Consider the following 21455-nt stretch of genomic DNA (forward strand, 5'->3'; position numbering starts at 1 on the left):
TGCATGCTCCTTATCAGTTCTTCGCGGCCGTGTTTGAATAGCTCGGCCGGTAATCCATCGGCCCCCGCCGATTTGTTGTTTTTCAGGTGGGTTATTGCTATTCGAATTTCTTCATGGTCGGGCAATTGGACGTCTGCTCCATCATCATCGATTGGGAAATCGGGTACGCCTTCTCTTGGCGTTAGTCGCCGCATTTTTTCGTAAAATTTTCGATCATTACCCCTGTCGGCCAGTTTGTCAAGCTCTTCGTACTCACGCAGTTCGGCCTCACTCTTTTCTTGCCTTCAAATTCGTCTCGGTTCCCTCTTCAGCTCTCGGTATCTATCCCTTTCCACACGTGTTTTAGAACACTGGAGACGTGTCTTCCATCTATCACAACATGATCGATCTGGTTGGTGGTGTTTCGATCCGGAGACAGCCAGGTAGCTTGGTGAATTTTTCTATGCTGGAATCTTGTACTACAGATAACCATATTTCGGCATCCGGCAAAGTCGATCAGCCTCAACCCGTTTGGGGATGTTTCCTAGTGAAGGTTGAATTTATCGACTGTTGTGCCAAAGATACCTTCCTTTCCCACCCCGGCGTGGGGTGACAATTTTGAAATCGTGGCGGGGGCAGCTCTTAAGTTGCGCTCCAAGCGTTCATAGAAGGCATCTTTGGTCACATCGTCCTTCTCTTCTGTCGTGGCGTGGGCGCAAATCAGCGATATGCTGAAAAAACTCGCTTTGATGCGGATTGCGGCTAGAGGTTCATCCACCGGGGTGAACGAATCCCACGTCGAGTTTGCTCTTCTTTACATGGCTATTGTAGTAAATGCCACAAGCACCTGCCCGCGTGGTTTCTCTTCCGAGTCTGTTTGTTCCTTTTCATTGGGGACGGTTTTTACGTGGCGGGTTCCAAACCCAGCGCACAACCCAGTAGAGGGGATGTTTCGCCTTCTCACTTTAGCTCTTTTTCAAACGGATGTTCATAGGCTACCCAGAGGATACTTGGTCAAAGACCGGAAGTCGTGAGCTGCTTGAGTCATATACTTTAAGCCACTTACATAATTTTATTAATCTAAGCCTCACTTATTAGTTATATACTTAATAACCAAATATCTTTTGATAATTTATTTTGAGGTCAGAGTTTAATAACATTTACAAGAATTTATAACTTAAATATGTTTAAACTTTAAAATTTATTACTGCTAAGTGGAACAATACTCTTCGAAAAAATACCTGCTCTTTCTTAAAAAAAACTTTATTAAATATCTTAAAATAATACCTAAAAATCTGATCTTACAATTTATTTGCTATCCTATGTTAATTTTTTTGGTTGTCATCTGTTCAATAGCCCATGATCTCTCGGTTGGCCTTGGCAGACCGCTACAAAATCAACGTACTCTTGCCTACAAAACCCGTTCATGTATAAATTGTCAAATAAATCTAATGCCAATGGCTTGTTTACTGCTGTCCTTAAATAAAAGCGCCAGTGGCAAATTACTGGTACTGTCAAAAATTCTTCATGCCCATAGGTTTTGTATGTTGCATACCTAAATGAAGGCGGCGGCAAAAATGGGCGTTGCAAAATTCGATTGTAATATTGCGTTATAGCCCTGACAGACGACAGCGCTATTATGCATTAGCGGGCTTAATTTACATTTACTTGCGCATTTGACCCATGTTAATGCAAATTTGTAATGCACAAGAATTGCGTGCATTTAGCTGAATTTACCAAATTTGAGCAGGCAACATTGCTCAAAAATGGCCGATTTTTGCTATTTTTTGACAGATGTCGCTTGCAGCATCAGAGGTAAGCCCTTTTATATGGCTAATTAAATTATGTCCAGGTATATTAACAAAAACAAATTTTAATACATTTAGATGGCAGAAAATAAACACAATTTGCTATCCATTTTTCCATTATTCTTAACTTTTTCGCCTACTTTTTCCGCATTACAATCATTTATTGCTTTTAATTTCCCTCTATTATTTTTTTTGGTAGTTAATAATAAACGAATTTTTTCGTAAAAATTATATTGATTTTCCAGAAATACCAAAATTTCTGTTAATATTTTATCTTATTAATTTTTATTTCACTTTTTTTTAAATAAATAAACAAACATCACTATCAGCTGTCTAAATGCACAAGTCTAACGTCTGTCACCATAAGATTGCAATGCGCATTAGCGTTGCTTAAGGCGCATTAATTTTGCCCGTCTGTCAGGGCTGTTAGTTAATTATTACAGCCCTATTATCATGCCCTCCCAAAAATCACTACTTTCACTATTGTGAGGTTTTTGTTATTTGATCGGTTGTCCGTATGCTAAATTGATAACAAAAGTACAAAGCTCACAATTTTCTCACAAATTTGCGATGTCTGAAAGCAAACCTCACAATGCAAATCGGTTGTTTGTTTAGTAAATTTCAATATTTTTAAAGAAATTTTAAATTATTTTATTGAAAAAGAAAGGATGAACTATTCTTGCAAAAGCGTTATCTATTATAAATATAAAGATTTGTCTATGTTGATTGTATACATATGTATTTATGTATAACAAAATAAGACTAGATTTTATTTGTAAATAAGTTTGTATGTATTTAATAAAAGTGCGAATAAAAAGGTATTTATTTTTATGTAAAGATGCCCCGTAAGAAAACAGCATATTCTTACGGGGCATCTCGACAGGATGAAATCTATGTCTTACTAACTGTCAAATCTATTGCTATTGGCATTGGCAAATCTGTGTATATGTGTCATAATAATTTGCGCAAAGGCGTAGGGTAGGTAGGTTCGAGCTGATGTAGCGCATGCTTTGAGCTCTTGAAAATTTTATTTTATCACATTGCGAAATGCCGTCAAATAGGTAGCTGATGTAGCGTACGTTTTGAGCTCTTGAACTCCTTAAATCTTTTATGTGGAAAACAAAAAAAGGATAAAGATCCTTTTGTTTACAAATGTATTTCTGGGAAAAATAAAATAATAACAAAGGTAAACATCCTTTCTTTTACAAATGTATTTCTGGAAAAAGTATGAATTCATATTTTCGGACTACTGTATAATAATTGTGGCATACATTTTATATACCAAAATAATAAATTTAAAATGAGCAATGATATTTCGATTTTTGCTGGTATCAGTTTATTAAATTTAAGATTTCGCTTATTCCCAACCCAATTTGCATAATTTTTCTGTAAATTAACAATATTAAACTAAATATTAATTTTTTGAAAAAATGTTATTTTGAAAACGTACTTTATTTTTATAATATAACATAACCGTCTTAATACTCGCTCTTCTTATTTTTATATTACCGAATTGAAAATGCCGTCGGCATATGTGCAAATGGGAAATGAAAACTTCGCGGTCAAACTGGTAAAGTGACAGCTTATAGCTTACGATACATGGCATACAAATTAGTTTGCCATATATTGTAAGCTATAAGCAATGTGGAGTCTCCACAGGCAATAGGCACGGCAATACAGTTAGTAAGACATACAGCCCTATTCTCACGTCCTCACAAAAGTCACCAACCTCACTACAGTGATGTTTCTCACTATAGTGAGGGTTACCTTATTCTGGCGAAAATTCAAAAGCTCAAATGCTCACTATTACCACAAATATCTGTGACGTGTGAAAGCAGCCATCATAATACAAAACATCTGTGTTTGTTTTGTTTTACATCAATATTTGACATTTTTTAAAAACTATTTGAGTGTTATAACTAGCATGGATGGCAATTGTTGAGAAGGAGGAATCGGGGGGTAGGAGGAAAATTTTGAAGAGTTTACGAGACAAAAGCGGTCCTTTTACCATGCAAGACACAACATTTATAAATACATTTCGATTCCCAAAATCGCTATGTAAAGTACTTATAGGTGAATTGGTGCCGCATGATGTGCAGAAGTCGAGTATATCTTTTGATCTGCGTTTCCTGGCTTGTTTGTATTTTTACGGGCATGGCTCTTACCAAAAATGCGTTGGTAATAGTTATATGCTCTCTATGAGCCAGTCCTCTGTGTCTAGAGCTCTGCACTTTATTTCGAAATTAATTATGGATGTTAAGGGCAGTGAAATTTATTGCCCTTCAAGCGCGCAGGATGTTTCAGATACAAAGAAGGGGTAAGATAAATAAATACAAATAAATATAAATAAATAAATTTTCTCTTAAAGATTTTACACGAAATTTGGGATCAAGGGCATAATCGGCGTAATCGATTGTACCCACATTGGGATTGTTTCACCCTCAAGCACAGACGCATACATATCTTTATTATCCATTTGTGTTTTTGTTTGTTTATTTTTACTAAAACAGCCGTTTGACAGCAAAAAGCTTTTTACCTCACGTGGTGACTTTTTTAAGCTTTTTTATTATGAGGTTTGAGCAAGAATAGCCTCACAAAATATGCCTCACAAGAAATCTCTCACATTTTTCCGTTCAACTCAGTTGAGAGGTTTTTTCAGAATAGGGCTGATAGATTCTATCCTGTTAATTTTATATCAATCGATTAATTTTCCTTGTGTCATCGATTTTTATATTTTTCAATTTTAACTTGAAATTTATCTATGCTTGTTAGTTGTGTATGACGAAACTTAATTCGCTTAGTAGAACTAGAGGCAGATTAGATATATTTTTATATACATATATGATAAGCAAATGCCAATAACAGAAAGAATAGCAACTAAATGGAGAGAGTCGGCAAGTTTAATTATTTTGGTGAAGGATCAAAACATAAAAGATTTTGGTTGCGATTACCGAGTAAGTGTAGAAAATTCTTAATTTTATTCTATTTTACATAAACAATTTTCAGGTGTTATTATTTAATCGTGCTGAAAAGTCAACATTCTATCCTAACTCTGCCGTTTTTCCTGGAGGAGTACATGAAGTAGGTGACGCTTCACCGTTGTGGCTCAGTTATATCAAGAGCTTTGGCCAAAGAACAAACCTAAATTTATTTCAATGTAATTCACCGCGGCCTGCTATATTTACTAATCAACTGAAGGGTCAAATTCAAAGGTAAACACTAATGCGTTTAAAAATGACTTGGTTTAATATAGTTTTATTTGATAACCAGAGAGTTTTCATTGCGTATAACAGCTATACGAGAAACATTTGAGGAGACTGGAATACTTCTTTGTAAAAAACGGTTTTCTGATGTAAAGGAATTGTCCAATAATTATAGCCACAGTTTTGAAGACTTTGACCGACCTTTTTGGCAGCATCTAGTACATAAGGACCATACCCAATTTTTTACACTCTGCAAAGTCTTAGAAGTGATCCCAGATTTATGGTCGTTGTTTGAATGGACAGCATGGCTCACACCAACAACATTTAAAAAAAGGTGCTAGAGTATATCGTCACCTGAAATGCAAAATAACGTAACAACATTTTCGGAAATTTACAATGGCGTGAATAAAACACGAAATAAAATCGAACATGAGTGAAAAAAAATTGTAATATTGGTTAAAACTGGTTTATATCTCAGTGCAGATCTTGAAAATGTTGAACATATGTAATATTATGTTTGCAATTTGAAGTAGTGAAGCGTAATCAATAAGACACTCAATTTCGAATTTTTTGATGATACGTTATTTTGCATTTCAGGTGACGATATGTATATTTAATAACAGCATTAAACAGGGTTGATTAATACCTATTTTATTGTTTTTAAGTCCACTCGTTTAATAATAAATATAGTTTAAAAAAACTAAAAACACGCTTTTAAAACATATCAAACTAAAAAGTGAAAAATAATTCTTTTCCTTCATTATTATTGTTAGTTTATACAAAGAATTATTTTCCTTCATTATTATTGTTAGTTTATACAAAGAATTATTTTTCACTTTTTACTTTGATATGCTTTAAAAGCGTGTTTTTTAATTTTTTTAAACTACATTTTTAATTTTTTGGTTTGATGTAAGAAACACCAAATTTGTTAAAATATGAACCATGACATGTAGTATTGGTTAAGTAAATCGATAATTAGGCAGCATTTAATATCTACTCGTAACCTTTCACTGACTGATTGTTATATTATTTGGGACCAAGTTCTATTGACGACTCTACGAATTATTACTTCTTAATCGAATCATTTCTTCTAAAGCTTCACTGTAGCATGGGGTTTTACCTGTCAACTTTGAACAGTCTAGTTCTTCAATTCGAATATGTCCAAAGATCTACAACGACTAAGTGCTACATAAGCTTGTCCAGCAGCAAACAGTCCAGAGCACAGATAAATTACTGCATGATCTACTGCGCAACCTTGCATCTTATGAACGGTCGACGCACAACTCAGTATTATTGGCAACATTCGTCTCTCAGCAATTCCATAGCTGTATTTCGCTGGAAATTGTATCGATATTGGCTTAATTACGTGTTCACCATCTGAGCCAAAGTTTAAAAAAGGTGCTTATTATTGCAGTTGCGGAGGGGTTTTGAAAACTAGTATCTGATTTTTTTTTTGTACTACAATTCTATTATAAGTATTAATTTTTAATTACCTAAAAGTCACATGTTTTGCATTATTTGATATTATTCCTTCTGTTGCGCGGTTATATGTATATACATATATCTATATAAAGTATACTTTCTTTAAGGATATACATATATTGCAGTATATACATATGCATAAATGTCACCAAAACTAGTTTTATATAGATGTTGCATACTTTTAAGCGCATCTTTTTGGTGAGCTGCTTAAACTTACTATCGCCTTCCTACAGTGTCGCCAGAGAACGTATATTTATAGAGAAGGTTCACGATGACGAAAATTTAGGGATATTTCAATTTTGGGATATTTACTGTTTTGGATGAGCGTGTTTCACCACAGAAAATTATTAGCGTGTTTCACCACTTAACATCAGGGGACACGAAAATAGCGGAATTGAGCATTTTTCAGTGTTAAATGAGAAAAATAATAATTCCAATGTTAAGGAATGGACGCTACAGATTCCCATATTTACTATGCGCAAACGATGCTGCATATATGTATGTAATTTAAAGATCGGTATACATATGTATGTATGTATATATATTTGTTATGAAAGCACATAAGTATGTACATATGTATGTATATATTTTAAAATTGAGCTATTTTATGATGAATTCCATAAAATCTTTGCAAATATATAATTCAATAAGATTTGTATAACTATCTAATTATGCATTTTATATACTTAGGTTTGGTACGACATTCATATGTATAATAATATACTTAAATAAATAGTTGCTTTCGTCAATAAACTTTTCGATATCATGTTAAATGACCAAGCGGTCGCACATTTGCCCATATATGTATTATTATGTGTGCATGTAAACAAATATAAGAACCATACGCATAATGTTCGTAAATTTGTCTACATGCAACAAATGTATGTAAATATGTACATTCAATGCTTCATGCGAAATTTCCGTTGACGCGAACAACCAATGGCGAAGCTCATATTTGTGCTGAACACAATGAGCGCGACAGACTGCAAAAGACATCTGCCAAATATTAGAATACACATGTTCTTATGGACACAGTTATGTAGTTCTGCAGCTGGCTCAATAACTGTGTCCCTAAGAACGTGTGTATTGTAATAATTGACAGATGTCGCTTGCAGTCGGTTGCGCTCATTGTGTTCAGCACTTCAATGTGCCCAAAGCTTACGCGTCACAACATTGTGTTGTTGGTAGAAAATCCGAGCTGTGCCGAAAACACAAACGAACGATCGCCAATTGCCACTGCTTCCCTTGCCGCTGTACCAGCTTCGTCAGCAAACCAGCGTAGATATATATGTTTGTGTGTGAGCTTGCATACATATCGACGCAGATTTTTGCGAGTCACGGAAAAATATTTTAGACAAATATTGTAAATCGACAACGGCTATGTTGCCACTTTTGTCACTTCTTTCTGTGAAGAAGCATCAGAAAGTTGTTCAATTTATGATTTTTAGCTTTTGCCATCGTCGCGAAAAGACGCTTGTGGGCAAAGGCATGCTCGGGGAGATGTTACGGCGTCTGTTTTTATGAATGAAGCAAGTTTGCCTGTTGAAAGTGCGCTTGCGTTCATGAATGAAAATATTGTTGTTAGGTGTTTTTCTACAAATTTGGGCATCGACTGTTTGGCTGCCATATTGACTTATGACGCCGCTGATGCTATTTGAACCCATTGTTGTTTTTGTAGAACAATATTCGTAATATTTGCGGGTGACATACATATCTATATGTGAACGCATATAAGTATGTATGTTGTGTATGCATTATTTGTGTGGGAATGTCATACGCACATATTTACATGTGTACGCATATTTGTATGTTGGTTTGTGTATACATTATTTGTTGGGCAATGTCGTGCACATATGCATATGTATGTACATATAGAGCAGTGCGCTCACGCTCAGTGCCCTGAATTGTACTTACATATGTATGTATCGGGTGATTTTTTAAGAGCTTGATAACTTTTTTAAAAAAAAAAAACGCATAAAATTTGCAAAATCTCATCGGTTCTTTATTTGAAACGTTAGATTGGTTCATGACATTTACTTTTTGAAGATAATTTCATTTAAATGTTGACCGCGGCTGCGTCTTAGGTGGTCCATTCGGAAAGTCCAATTTTGGGCAACTTTTTCGAGCATTTCGGCCGGAATAGCCCGAATTTCTTCGGAAATGTTGTCTTCCAAAGCTGGAATAGTTGCTGGCTTATTTCTGTAGACTTTAGACTTGACGTAGCCCCACAAAAAATAGTCTAAAGGCGTTAAATCGCATGATCTTGGTGGCCAACTTACGGGTCCATTTCTTGAGATGAATTGTTCTCCGAAGTTTTCCTCAAAATGGCCATAGAATCGCGAGCTGTGTGGCATGTAGCGCCATCTTGTTGAAACCACATGAGTCAACATTTAAATGAAATTATCTTCAAAAAGTAAATGTCATGAACCAATCTAACGTTTCAAATAAAGAACCGATGAGATTTTGCAAATTTTATGCGTTGTTTTTTTAAAAAAAGTTATCAAGCTCTTAAAAAATCACCCGATATGTAACTATGTGCTAATATGTAGATGCGTATGAAAATTTAAATGAAGAAATGTAATTTACAGACAATATTTTTGTAACATATTAAATTTTTTAGGATATTATGAAAGTATGTCATACATATTTGTGAATTTATGACATACATATTATCAAACATACGAAATTTTTAAAAGGTATCTCTTATTTGTACATTACCTACAAATATTACTTTGAAAATAGCATAATTTAATGATAATGTTATCAATTTTGAACGAATTCAGAAAAATTCGTAAAATGATATTCATATCAATTAATATGATTGCATGTAAACGTATAAATATATAAGCGAAAGGCCAACATGCGTCTGTAATAGCAATGTATATTTCTGAGCATAATTTTCATTGAATGCTCAACTCTGTTCACGCGCCACTGTTAAGATTTCTCCTTCTGATATTGCTGTGGTGAAACACGCTCATCGCATTTTGTTAGCCAAAAATATTTTTTACGCTCTCCGCGCCGTGAACCTTCTCTATAAATATACGTTCTCTGGTGTCGCTCAAATATTCTAGGTTTCAGTACCACTTAAAAAAGTTATGAACAAACATACACATAAGTGAAGCTATTAAAAGCGTATTAAAAAGCAGAGCAATTTCAGATCAATCATAATATTTTTAGGTATTAGAAAAATCAACTATTTACCGTCGAAGTGTCATTGTATTGCCAACTTAAGGGGTGAAGATTTTTGATAATTGAACAGCTGAAATCTTCTAAACGAAAACCCAAAATGATTTAATTCAGTTATTGTATTTATAATTAAAATGAAAGCACGATTCCGATTTCGTTAGCTGTCGGGTAAAAGCAACGAATTTCGGTATAAATGGGGTTTGTACGGATAGGGGAGCTTCTCCAGATGAGGAATATCCAAAAAAAAAATTTTGCTAACACATATTTTTTTAAAATATTCCCGATTAAAAATTCATAAATGTGTATTAATAACACTTAGTATTTCACAATGTTTCACTAAATTTTTTCACATTTTTCACTTTGTATATTTAAATATACACTCTAAACATTGATAAAAGTTAAATTTTCGCTTTTATTTTTTTATATTTTAGCTAAATTTATTAATTTAAAAATCACTTAGCATACTCATCGTTGAAAAGGTTAGATTGTTTACAATTACGGGGAAAAGGAGCGTTGCCACATCTTAAACACCAAATATGTAGGATTTTCAACGATTTTTCTTTGTATTTTCGGGTGATTCTTTTCTATATTAACTATAATAAAAAAACCTTTCCAACATTTTTCAAGCTATAATTGAGTTGTGATTTATATTTAACTAGCTGACCCCGCAGCCGTTGCCAAGTTGTTGAAATTATATTCTGTCGAAAATGATTTATTTACGATTTTTCTACATTTTTTTTATGTAGCGCAACTTAATAAACATAATTTTTTGATTTCTGTTCTGGTGCGTAAATATATAGAGAAGATGGGTTTCCAACTCAACACACCACATATATCTGGCCGTGTGAAAAACATAGCATTTCCCGATTTCCTTGTGTCCTGTTGATTGTCAACGCAAGGGCAATTTTCCCTGGAAATTGAATACGTTTGAACTGAAATGGCTGCCCTTGTATTCGATAACTACGTCATAATCATTCGGGTTCCATTACACAGTTTGAAGATTGTGAAACATAATAATGACAGATCCAACTTTAAGACGCAAATGATGCTGGGGCAGGCTTGGTATGGTATTTGGAAATTCCACTGGATAATTTACGGTTTCGTCTTCCTTGTCAAGACGATCGATCGATTTATATGAGCGCAAACCTCCCGGAACTTGACTTTGAATCTTCCAGTTTAAATCACTAACATCGGTAATTTTGGCAGCTAAAATTGCTCGTGCACTCAAGCTATTGCAGTTACGATAATTTGGCCAATGTTCGGATAAACATTCGTGATGAGTTCATCTCGATGAACTGGAGATGAAATTGATATCAAACCACTGAAAGTATCAACCGAAATTTGCCCATTTCCAATTCTTAGCGAATACAATGTAAAATGTCATCGGCAATGTCATTTTTTCGTATCCCATAATTAACGCGAATTTAAAGGCTGATATGTCGAAATGATCTTCGCGAAAAGTATGCGAACTTCAGTGGCATGCGAAGTACTATCGCATTGTCCTTCGTCTGTTTCCAGTGATTATCATGTTCCAGCAAATGCTACTGCTGGCATGCTTCTCAAAATGTTGCACACACTGTACCATTCACAATACGCGATGACTTAAATGAAGTTGAACCGCGAGACGCAAAACAGTCGGAAAACTTTCATGAATTGCAAAAGTAAATATCCTACAAAGCGCTTTATTGCAGTTCACATATCGACCCATTTGATACTGCTGATCTCATATCGTTCAAGGCCAATAACCGCTATGTTGCTTTCTTTGGTGACGTACTTGCAAACGTATTTGATCGATTACACCAATCTGCAATATTCAAAATTGACATGAGTTTTGAATGTGAATTAAACAAAAGGGGCGAATATGGTACGACCCATGTGTTGTCAACTTCGATGTGTTGTTAACGTCGATATTCACACCTCTAAATGCTAAATGTTCTGCCATTGTCGTCTGGTGAGTGACGCCGATACAGTTAATATCCATCATTTCTCATTCCCGTTTCCGAAAGAAAAGCACATGAGTAGTGTTTCGTGCATTTATTGTCAAACATACAAACCAAAGTGGGATTGTAAGGTTCGCAAGGTCCATGAATCATATTGGTTTTCACCACTTCGTATAATTCTGGATCTATCTCTGAATCAGGAATTTCCGCTGAAATGATTTCATCAATTTGATCTGGTGTAATCACCATCCGCATCCAAAGAAGAATGTGTGCGTGCGGCAAACCTCTTTTTTGCTACTCAACAGAACACATTCAGCATCTAGCAGCATCATATATACCATAGGTTCTTCTTCTTCTTCTTAATTGGCGTAGAAACCGCTTAACCGTCCGGTCAATAACCAAACTTTCACTTTTCGTTCAATGACCGGGTACCCGGGTACCCAGGTGGAGCGGATGTAGGAATCGTTAGTATACTAAATAAAATTTTTTTTCTGTGTAAGTTGGATACATGGCATAGGAAATAACTATAAATGGGGACATATTCTATAGTTCTCGTTGAAATAACGAAAGCGGAGTGCCAAGGTCTATGGATATTTAGGTAACTAAGCCGTCCCTCTCCCCTTTCCATTTCGGACGAAAAGAAGGAAACGTGTTCAGTTGGAATTCTACAAGCGTAGTGAACAGCGTAGAAAATATACAGAGATAAGTGAAAAAAATATACAAAATAAATAGGTATTATTATTATACGCCATACTAATAAAAAAGCAATCTCAACGTATACAGCATATACTGAAAAAGATCCAGAAAAAAAAATTGGAGTGGAAAAATCTCGAGCTGCAGGAATTTTATGCATTTTTGGCTATTTTGATAACTTCTGGCGCAAATAATTCAAATACTGATAATGCAAGGGAAATGTGGCAGCCGTATTCATATCCATTATATCGCGCAGCAATGAGTATCAATCGCTTCTGGAATATTATTCGTTTTATTCGATTTGACGATGCCAATACTAGAGCCCAGCGCTTAGAAAGTGATAAAGCTGCTCCAATACGAGACATTTGGACAATGTTAAATATAAATTTAGCAACACATTATAAACCAACAGAATACCTAACAATCGACGAGCAACTTTATCCATACCGAGGTCGAACTAGATTCACTCAATATATTCCATCAAAGCCAGCTAAATATGGAATTAAAGTATGGTGGATATGTGATGCGGAAAATTCGTATCCACTTACTGGACAGCTTTACACTGGGAAATCGAAAGATGGGCGTGAGAAAAATGTTGGTGAAAGAGTTGTTAAAGACTTGGTGGCACCATATAAAGTATCGGGTAGAAACATTACATTGGATAATTTCTTCACAACTCTGCCACTAGCAAAATTTTTATTATCTTGGAACTTGACGATTGTTGGTACTCTGAAGAAAAATAAAGCATACATTCCACCAGCAATGGCTGTTTCAAAAACTCGAGAAGACTTATCCACTGTGTTTGGCTTTCATGAAAAAGTAACTCTATGTAGTTATGTGCCAAAAAAAAACAAGGTAGTAATTATGCTATCATCAATGCATCACGAAGCAAAAATTAGTGATAGTGCACAGAAAAAACCCGAAATCATCGAGTTTTATAACTGGTCCAAAGCTGGAGTAGACACGATGGGTAAAATGCTTGGTAGATATACTACAAAAAGGTCAACTCAACGATGGCCTCTAGCATTTTTTTACAATATTCTCGATATTGCCTGCCTTGCAGCATATATTCTGCATTATGAGAATAATAAAATGCTTGTTTATAAAATCGTATGAACGACGCTTATTTTATCGGCAATTGGGCAGAGAGCTGGGTACTCCATTTGTTGAAAATCGTGCGAATAATGCACAAATTATGAGGCATTTCTCAACGAAAGTGGCGATTGAATCTCTTCTTGGTCGAGCTGTCAATCTAAATGTATAGCCAACATCATCTGTATCATTGAGACCTCAGAAGCAGCGCGATTCAACTGGAAGGAAAAAGATTACTGGTGTATGCTATGAATGTCTTCACAGTGAATTCAAAAAACGTCGCAAAACTAGAAAAATATGTTCAGTATGTGAGAAACCTATTTGTGATGAACACTGTATTACAACCACGATATGTGAAGGATGTACAGAATAATTTAATACACTTTAATTCTTATATAGCACTGTATCATAATAAATACAGCAATATAAATAAACAAATAGTAAGAAAATAGAAAATAATATTACTAAAATAAATAAAAACGGTTTGTTCTTACTAACTATTTTTTTCTCAGCGGGTACCCGGGTACCTGGTTATTGAACGGAGTGGGTGTCAAGTTTGATAGCTAATAACTTTTATTAAATAATTGATTCTAAAAAAAATTGATGAAAAATGGGTGTCAAATAACTTTAATTTTGGGGATCCAGGCGGCCATAAAATTTTTTTAAGGAGGAGTTAAGAAAAATTGGCATGTAAATTGAAATGGATACCCGGGTACCCGGTCATGGACCGGACGGTTAAGCGATTATAGCCGAGTTAACAACAGCGCGCCAGTCGTTTCTTCTTTTCGCTACGTGGCGCCAATTGGATATTCCAAGCGAAGCCAGGTCCTTCTCCACTTGGTCCTTCCAACGGAGTGGAGGTCTTCCTCTTCCTCTACTCTGAAGAGGTGGTGTGTGTCGATTCTTCTTTCACGGGTCTTTTCCAAGATTTGGCGCATGATGAATATCTGGTCGGTTGTTGATTTTCCAGGTCTAAAGCCACACTGATAAGGTCCAATCAGTTTGTTGACGGTGGGCTTTAATCTTTCACACAATACGCTCGATAGAACCTTATATGCGATGTTGAGGAGGCTAATCCCATGGTAGTTGGCGCAGATTGTGGGGCCTCCTTTTTTATGGATTGGGCATAGCACACTTAAATTCCAATCGTTGGGCATGCTTTCGTCCGACCATATTTTACAAAGAAGCTGATGCATGGTCCTTATCAGTTCTTCGCCGCCGTGTTTGAATAGCTCGGCCGGTAATCCGTCGGCCCCTGCCGCTTTGGCGTTGTTCTTCAGGCGGGCAATTGCTATTCGAACTTCTTCATGGTCGGGTAATGGAACGTCTGCTCCATCGTCATCGATTGGGGAATCGGGTTCTCCTTCTCCTGGTGTTGTGCGTTCACTGCCATTCAGCAGGCTGGAGAAGTGTTCCCTCCATAATTTAAGTATGCTCTGGGCATCAGTGACTAGATCACCTTTGGGGGTTCTACAGGAATACGCTCCGGTCTTGAAACCTTCCGTAAGCCGCTCATTTTTTCGTAGAATTTTCGAGCATTACCCCTGTCGGCCAGCTTATCAAGCTCTTCGTACTCACGCATTTCAGCCTCTTTCTTCTTCTGTCTACAAATGCGTCTCGCTTCCCTCTTCAACTCTCGGTGTCTATCCCATCCCGCACGTGTAGTGGTCGATCGTAACGTTGCGAGGTAGGCAGCCTGTTTTCTCTCCGCTGCGACACGGCACTCCTCTTCGTACCAGCTGTTCTTTTGCACTTTCCGAAAGCCAATGGTTTCGGTTGCAGCTGTACGTAAGGAGTTTGAAATGCCGTCCCACAGTTCCCTTATACCGAGTTGTTGACGAGTGCTCTCAGAGAGCAGGAGTGCAAGCCGAGTAGAAAATCGTTCGGCTGTCTGTTGTGATTGCAGCTTCTCGACGTCGAACCTTCCTTGTGTTTGGTGGCGCGCGTTTTTTGCTGCACAGAGGCGGGTGCGAATCTTAGCTGCAACAAGATAGTGGTCCGAGTTGATGTTAGGATCTCGGAGCGCACGCACATCTAAAACACTGGAGACGTGTCTTCCGTCTATCACAACATGATCGATCTGGTTGGTAGTTTTTCGATCCGGAGACAGCCAGGTAGCTTGATGAATCTTCTTATGCTGGAATCTAGTACTACAGATAACCATATTTCGGGCCCCGGCGAAGTCAATCAGCCTCAACCCATTAGGGGATGTTTCGTCGTGGAGGCCGAATTTACCGACCGTAGTGCCAAAGACACCTTCTTTGCCCACCCTGGCGTTAAAGTCGCCAAGCACGATTTTGACATCGTGGCGGGGGCAGCCTTCATAAGTGCGGATTGTGGCTAGACGTTCATTCACCGCAGTGAATGATAGTACTCGGCGACGGAGTCTCTCTCCCACCACGAATCCTACACCAAACTTGCGCTCCTTTATATGGCCACTGTAGTAAATGTCACAAGGACCTACTCGTCTCTGTCCTTGTCCCGTCCATCGCATTTCTTGGACGGCGGTGATGTCAGCCTTTGTTTTTACGAGGACATCAACCAGCTGGGCAGCGGCACCTTCCCAATTAAGGGACCGGACATTCCAGGTGCATGCCCTCAATTCGTAGTCCTTATTTCGTTTGCCATGGTCGTCATCAAAAGGGGGGTCTCTCATCCGAGGCTGGTTATAGCTCTTCACTGGGGGTGTTTTTTTTACGTGGCGGGTCCCAAACCCAGCGCACAACCGTTGTAGGGAATGTTTCGCCTTCTCACTTTAGCTCGCCTTCGAACGGATGTTCTTAGGCTACCCAGAGGATACTTGGTCAAAGACCGGAAGTAGTGAGCTGCTTGAGCCATGTGTAAAAGAATCGTTTCTGGGCACTCCCAAGTGAATGGCGATCAGAGAACTTTCCTCACTTGCGTGAACTTCTACACATGACTCCATCCTCCACCATAGGTTGCTTCAAGATAAAGACCATCAAACATCGCAGCTATTGTTTAAAAAGTCGTGCTGTGATATCGTTACGATCGCTAGCTGATTGACCGCGATAAGCGACCGCAATTTAACGATTCAAATAATTTACAAATCAAAATATTGAAAAACAAAACAAACAAAAATTGAAAAAAATGTGTAAGGAAAATGTTACTTTTTGGAATTGTCCAATTTTCCGACTTCTCCTCATGAAAAGTATAAGGTATTTTGTTTCTAAACCTTTCCCGATCCACAACAAACAACCTTTAAAAATTTCATTAAGATTGGTTCAACCGTTCTCTTAGTGTTACTAACAAACAAACATTCATATTTATTGTAACGTTTGTATGGGGAAAAGAAAAGGGCTGTTTTCAGGGGTTTTCCGGAAACTATTCGAATTTTTCTCGCCGTAAAAACCATCCTTGAACTTCAACAAACATTTAAGAAAAATAATTGGCCAAATTGGTCCAGGCGTTATTGAGTTATGCGCGTACATACATTTTTGGTATTCATTTTTATTTATATAGATAAACAAAAATAAGTAAAACTCTATGATAATACTTGGATTATAAAATTTATATCATATCGGTGTGACTGAAGTACTTTCGCGTAGTACTCCTTTTTAGGTTGACGGCTTTCGGCCGCGCTTTAAAAAAATAATCCTGGTCGAGCCAATACCCAGGGTGACTGAACTACTTCTGCGAAGTACTCCTTTTTGCGAATTAGCCTTTTCCCAAGCGTATGCGAAATACTGTCGTGCGTCTGATACGCAACTGACCATTTCCTCGCTGAAGGTAGTTACCAAAACTGCAGTTAATTTTTATAGGGATAATAGATTGAATCGATTCCTTATATTCGCAATATGACAGACTTATTTTTTTGCTTCTAAATTGTGGATTGCCTCCTTAAGGTTAGATATTTGTTATAACTCATTTATCTGTACAAAATATTTTTAAAATAATTAACCCGCTCTCCATTTTATATGGATATTTTTCCAAAATAAACTGTACAAATGTTCAAATACTGCTGCCACCGTGCAGTTGTAGTTAGGCAATAGATCAATCGAAATTTTTTGGCGGGTTGAATTAATATCGATAATACCGAATTTCTAAACTACAACCAAGTGCAGTTGAGTTGAAAGCCTTAATTAGGGCTTAAGTATTCGCACTGAAATATAATCATAAGTGGTAACTTTATATTCACTTGCACGCTTTTAAATAAGGATACTAATATCAACAATTTTATTTTAGATTTGAAACTGGTTTTTACTTAGTGGCGATGGAGAATATACCAGATGTGATCCTGGAAAGTAATGAAGCTGCCAGTTTTTCGGTTTGTTTTAATGACTTAATTTAAGAACTATACGTAATCTTTTCGCATTGCAGTGGAAAACGCCAAAAGAGTTCATTAAGGATTACTTTGACCAAAAGCTGTATCTTCCTCCACCACAGTTATATGAATTGTCAAGGTTACTGAATTTCCCACGCTTAGATGAATTAATAAATTTTGCTCGTGTTCGCTCTTCAAAGGGTGTTACCCTAATGCTTCCTGTTATTAAGAAATGTGCCGATGGTACTGTGAGCTTAATGCCAGGCGATGACCTATACAGCAGTAATACAGATGAAACAAACCAGAAAAATACTGAAACAATAACAATTGAACAGTATCGGTCAGAAGTTAAGAATTTGCATCGCATAGAATATTTCAATAATGGACGTTTTTTTATACAACTTAATCGTTCACTAACTGATGGACATCTGCCACCAGTAAATAATAATATATAATTGATAGTTATGTATATATGTACATGGTTGGAGGTAAAGTTAGTCAATCCAGGTTTTTAATTTGTTTTCTTATTTGTTTTTAATAAAAGTACGAAATAAACTGGTGCAGAAGTATAGAACGGCTGAACAGTCTTATCAAATTGTAGCTAAGTACACCTTATCTTAGTACCCGGTCACAAAGGTATAGCTGAGAATGAATTGCGCAATAAGTATACCGGCTCCGCGGCGTCAACCAATATGGTACAATTCCGATCTTCACGATAGCCAGTTCTATGCTACCGGAATTGATTCGGTTTTTATCCCGCCAAGGGCTGATTTTTCGTATACTTGTATATAATCCCGTTTGGTTCGATAAGTTTTAGATTAAATATGTCATCACTGAAGCAAGTCCCTGCTGCAGGCAATTTTTTTTGCTTCGCCTGAGCTAAAAGGCTTCATCCAAACTCCACCTCGGTTCGGTGTAAAACATGCAATGGATGGATGCATCTTATGACCTGCTTCGTAATACACGCGCATATAGTCTTATCGATGGCGACATCAACCGTAGGGATACTACCCTTGAATGTCAGGGTATAACTATCCGGTCAGATGATATCGAAATATTTAATATATAAGTAGGTAAATCCACCTAGTTACATGCTGTAACATACATATGTATGTGTGCCACCAAATACCAGCAAAATACCATATGAGCAATGTAGTATTTTGCTGGTAACAATACCAGAGAACGTATATTTATAGAGAAGGTTCACGATGACGAAAATTTAGGGATATTTCAATTTTGGGATATTTACTGTTTTGGATGAGCGTGTTTCACCACAGAAAATTATTAGCGTGTTTCACCACTTAACATCAGGGGACACGAAAATAGCGGAATTGAGCATTTTCAGTGTTAAATGAGAAAAATAATAATTCCAATGTTAAGGAATGGACGCTACAGATTCCCATATTTACTATGCGCAAACGATGCTGCATATATGTATGTAATTTAAAGATCGGTATACATATGTATGTATGTATATATATTTGTTATGAAAGCACATAAGTATGTACATATGTATGTATATATTTTAAAATTGAGCTATTTTATGATGAATTCCATAAAATCTTTGCAAATATATCAATTCAATAAGATTTGTATAACTATCTAATTATGCATTTTATATACTTAGGTTTGGTACGACATTCATATGTATAATAATATACTTAAATAAATATTTGCTTTCGTCAATAAACTTTTCGATATCATGTTAAATGACCAAGCGGTCGCACATCTGCCCATATATGTATTATTATGTGTGCATGTAAACAAATATAAGAACCATAATAATGTACATTCAATGCTTCATGCGAAATTTCCGTTGACGCGAACAACCAATAGCGAAGCTCATATTTTGTGCTGAACACAATGAGCGCGACAGACTGCAAAAGACATCTGCCAAATATTAGAATACACATGTTCTTATGGACACAGTTATGTAGTTCTGCAGCTGGCTCAATAACTGTGTCCCCTAAGAACGTGTGTATTGTAATAATTGACAGATGTCGCTTGCAGTCGGTTGCGCTCATTGTGTTCAGCACTTCAATGTGCCCAAAGCTTACGCGTCACAACATTGTGTTGTTGGTAGAAAATCCGAGCTGTGCCGAAAACACAAACGAACGATCGCCAATTGCCACTGCTTCCCTTGCCGCTGTACCAGCTTCGTCAGCAAACCAGCGTAGATATATATGTTTGTGTGTGAGCTTGCATACATATCGACGCAGATTTTTGCGAGTCACGGAAAAATATTTTAGACAAATATTGTAAATCGACAACGGCTATGTTGCCACTTTTGTCACTTCTTTCTGTGAAGAAGCATCAGAAAGTTGTTCAATTTATGATTTTTAGCTTTTGCCATCGTCGCGAAAAGACGCTTGTGGGCAAAGGCATGCTCGGGGAGATGTTACGGCGTCTGTTTTTATGAATGAAGCAAGTTTGCCTGTTGAAAGTGCGCTTGCGTTCATGAATGAAAATATTGTTGTTAGGTGTTTTTCTACAAATTTGGGCATCGACTGTTTGGCTGCCATATTGACTTATGACGCCGCTGATGCTATTTGAACCCATTGTTGTTTTTGTAGAACAATATTCGTAATATTTGCGGGTGACATACATATCTATATGTGAACGCATATAAGTATGTATGTTGTGTATGCATTATTTGTGTGGGAATGTCATACGCACATATTTACATGTGTACGCATATTTGTATGTTGGTTTGTGTATACATTATTTGTTGGGCAATGTCGTGCACATATGCATATGTATGTATCGGGTGATTTTTTAAGAGCTTGATAACTTTTTTTTAAAAAAAAACGCATAAAATTTGCAAAATCTCATCGGTTCTTTATTTGAAACGTTAGATTGGTTCATGACATTTACTTTTTGAAGATAATTTCATTTAAATGTTGACCGCGGCTGCGTCTTAGGTGGTCCATTCGGAAAGTCCAATTTTGGGCAACTTTTTCGAGCATTTCGGCCGGAATAGCCCGAATTTCTTCGGAAATGTTGTCTTCCAAAGCTGGAATAGTTGCTGGCTTATTTCTGTAGACTTTAGACTTGACGTAGCCCCACAAAAATAGTCTAAAGGCGTTAAATCGCATGATCTTGGTGGCCAACTGCCCATGCATCCCGAAAAAATGCACTGTTTGGTGTGGTTTGTACGCTGGTGGAATCATTGGACCGTATTTTTCAAAGATGCTGTTGGACGCAACGTTACGGTGAATGGCGATCGCTATCGTTCGATGCTAACAAACTTTTTGTTGCCAAAAATGGAAGAACTGAACTTGGTTGACATGTGGTTTCAACAAGATGGCGCTACATGCCACACAGCTCGCGATTCTATGGCCATTTTGAGGAAAACTTCGGAGAACAATTCATCTCAAGAAATGGACCCGTAAGTTGGCCACCAAGATCATGCGATTTAACGCCTTTAGACTATTTTTGTGGGGCTACGTCAAGTCTAAAGTCTACAGAAATAAGCCAGCAACTATTCCAGCTTTGGAAGACAACATTTCCGAAGAAATTCGGGCTATTCCGGCCGAAATGCTCGAAAAAGTTGCCCAAAATTGGACTTTCCGAATGGACCACCTAAGACGCAGCCGCGGTCAACATTTAAATGAAATTATCTTCAAAAAGTAAATGTCATGAACCAATCTAACGTTTCAAATAAAGAACCGATGAGATTTTGCAAATTTTATGCGTTTTTTTTTTAAAAAAAGTTATCAAGCTCTTAAAAAATCACCCGATACATATAGAGCAGTGCGCTCACGCTCAGTGCCCTGAATTGTACTTACAT

The 21455-nt window shown here is 36.8% G+C and overlaps 1 protein-coding gene across 2 annotated transcripts; it reads left to right on the forward strand.

Moving 5' to 3' along the window:
• The first annotated feature begins 4515 nt into the window (after positions 1-4515).
• On the forward strand, positions 4516-18243 carry LOC120781538 (nucleoside diphosphate-linked moiety X motif 19-like). 2 transcript variants are annotated; one of them, XM_040113769.1, is made up of 5 exons: positions 4521-4741; positions 4794-4999; positions 5058-5324; positions 17587-17668; positions 17722-18243. In XM_040113769.1, the coding sequence occupies exons 1-5, from the start codon at positions 4640-4642 to the stop codon at positions 18118-18120; spliced, it is 1056 nt and encodes a 351-aa protein (XP_039969703.1). In that variant the 5' UTR covers positions 4521-4639; the 3' UTR covers positions 18121-18243. The 2 variants fall into 2 exon arrangements, with proteins under 2 accessions (XP_039969704.1, XP_039969703.1); XM_040113770.1 differs by lacking the exon at positions 5058-5324 and having other exon boundaries at positions 4516-4741.
• Positions 18244-21455: the final 3212 nt, after the last annotated feature.

This window comes from Bactrocera tryoni, unplaced genomic scaffold (assembly GCF_016617805.1).
Source record: "Bactrocera tryoni isolate S06 unplaced genomic scaffold, CSIRO_BtryS06_freeze2 scaffold_7, whole genome shotgun sequence".
NCBI classification, from domain to species: domain Eukaryota; kingdom Metazoa; phylum Arthropoda; class Insecta; order Diptera; family Tephritidae; genus Bactrocera; species Bactrocera tryoni.

Coding starts and splice junctions, on each gene's coding strand:
- LOC120781538 (XM_040113769.1), top strand. CDS start 4,640: ATGCCAATAACAGAAAGAATAGCAACTAAATGGAGAGAGTCGGCAAGT. Junction 4,742..4,793: donor ATTTTGGTTGCGATTACCGA/GTAAGTGTAGAA, acceptor AACAATTTTCAG/GTGTTATTATTTAATCGTGC. Junction 17,669..17,721: donor ATGAAGCTGCCAGTTTTTCG/GTTTGTTTTAAT, acceptor TTCGCATTGCAG/TGGAAAACGCCAAAAGAGTT.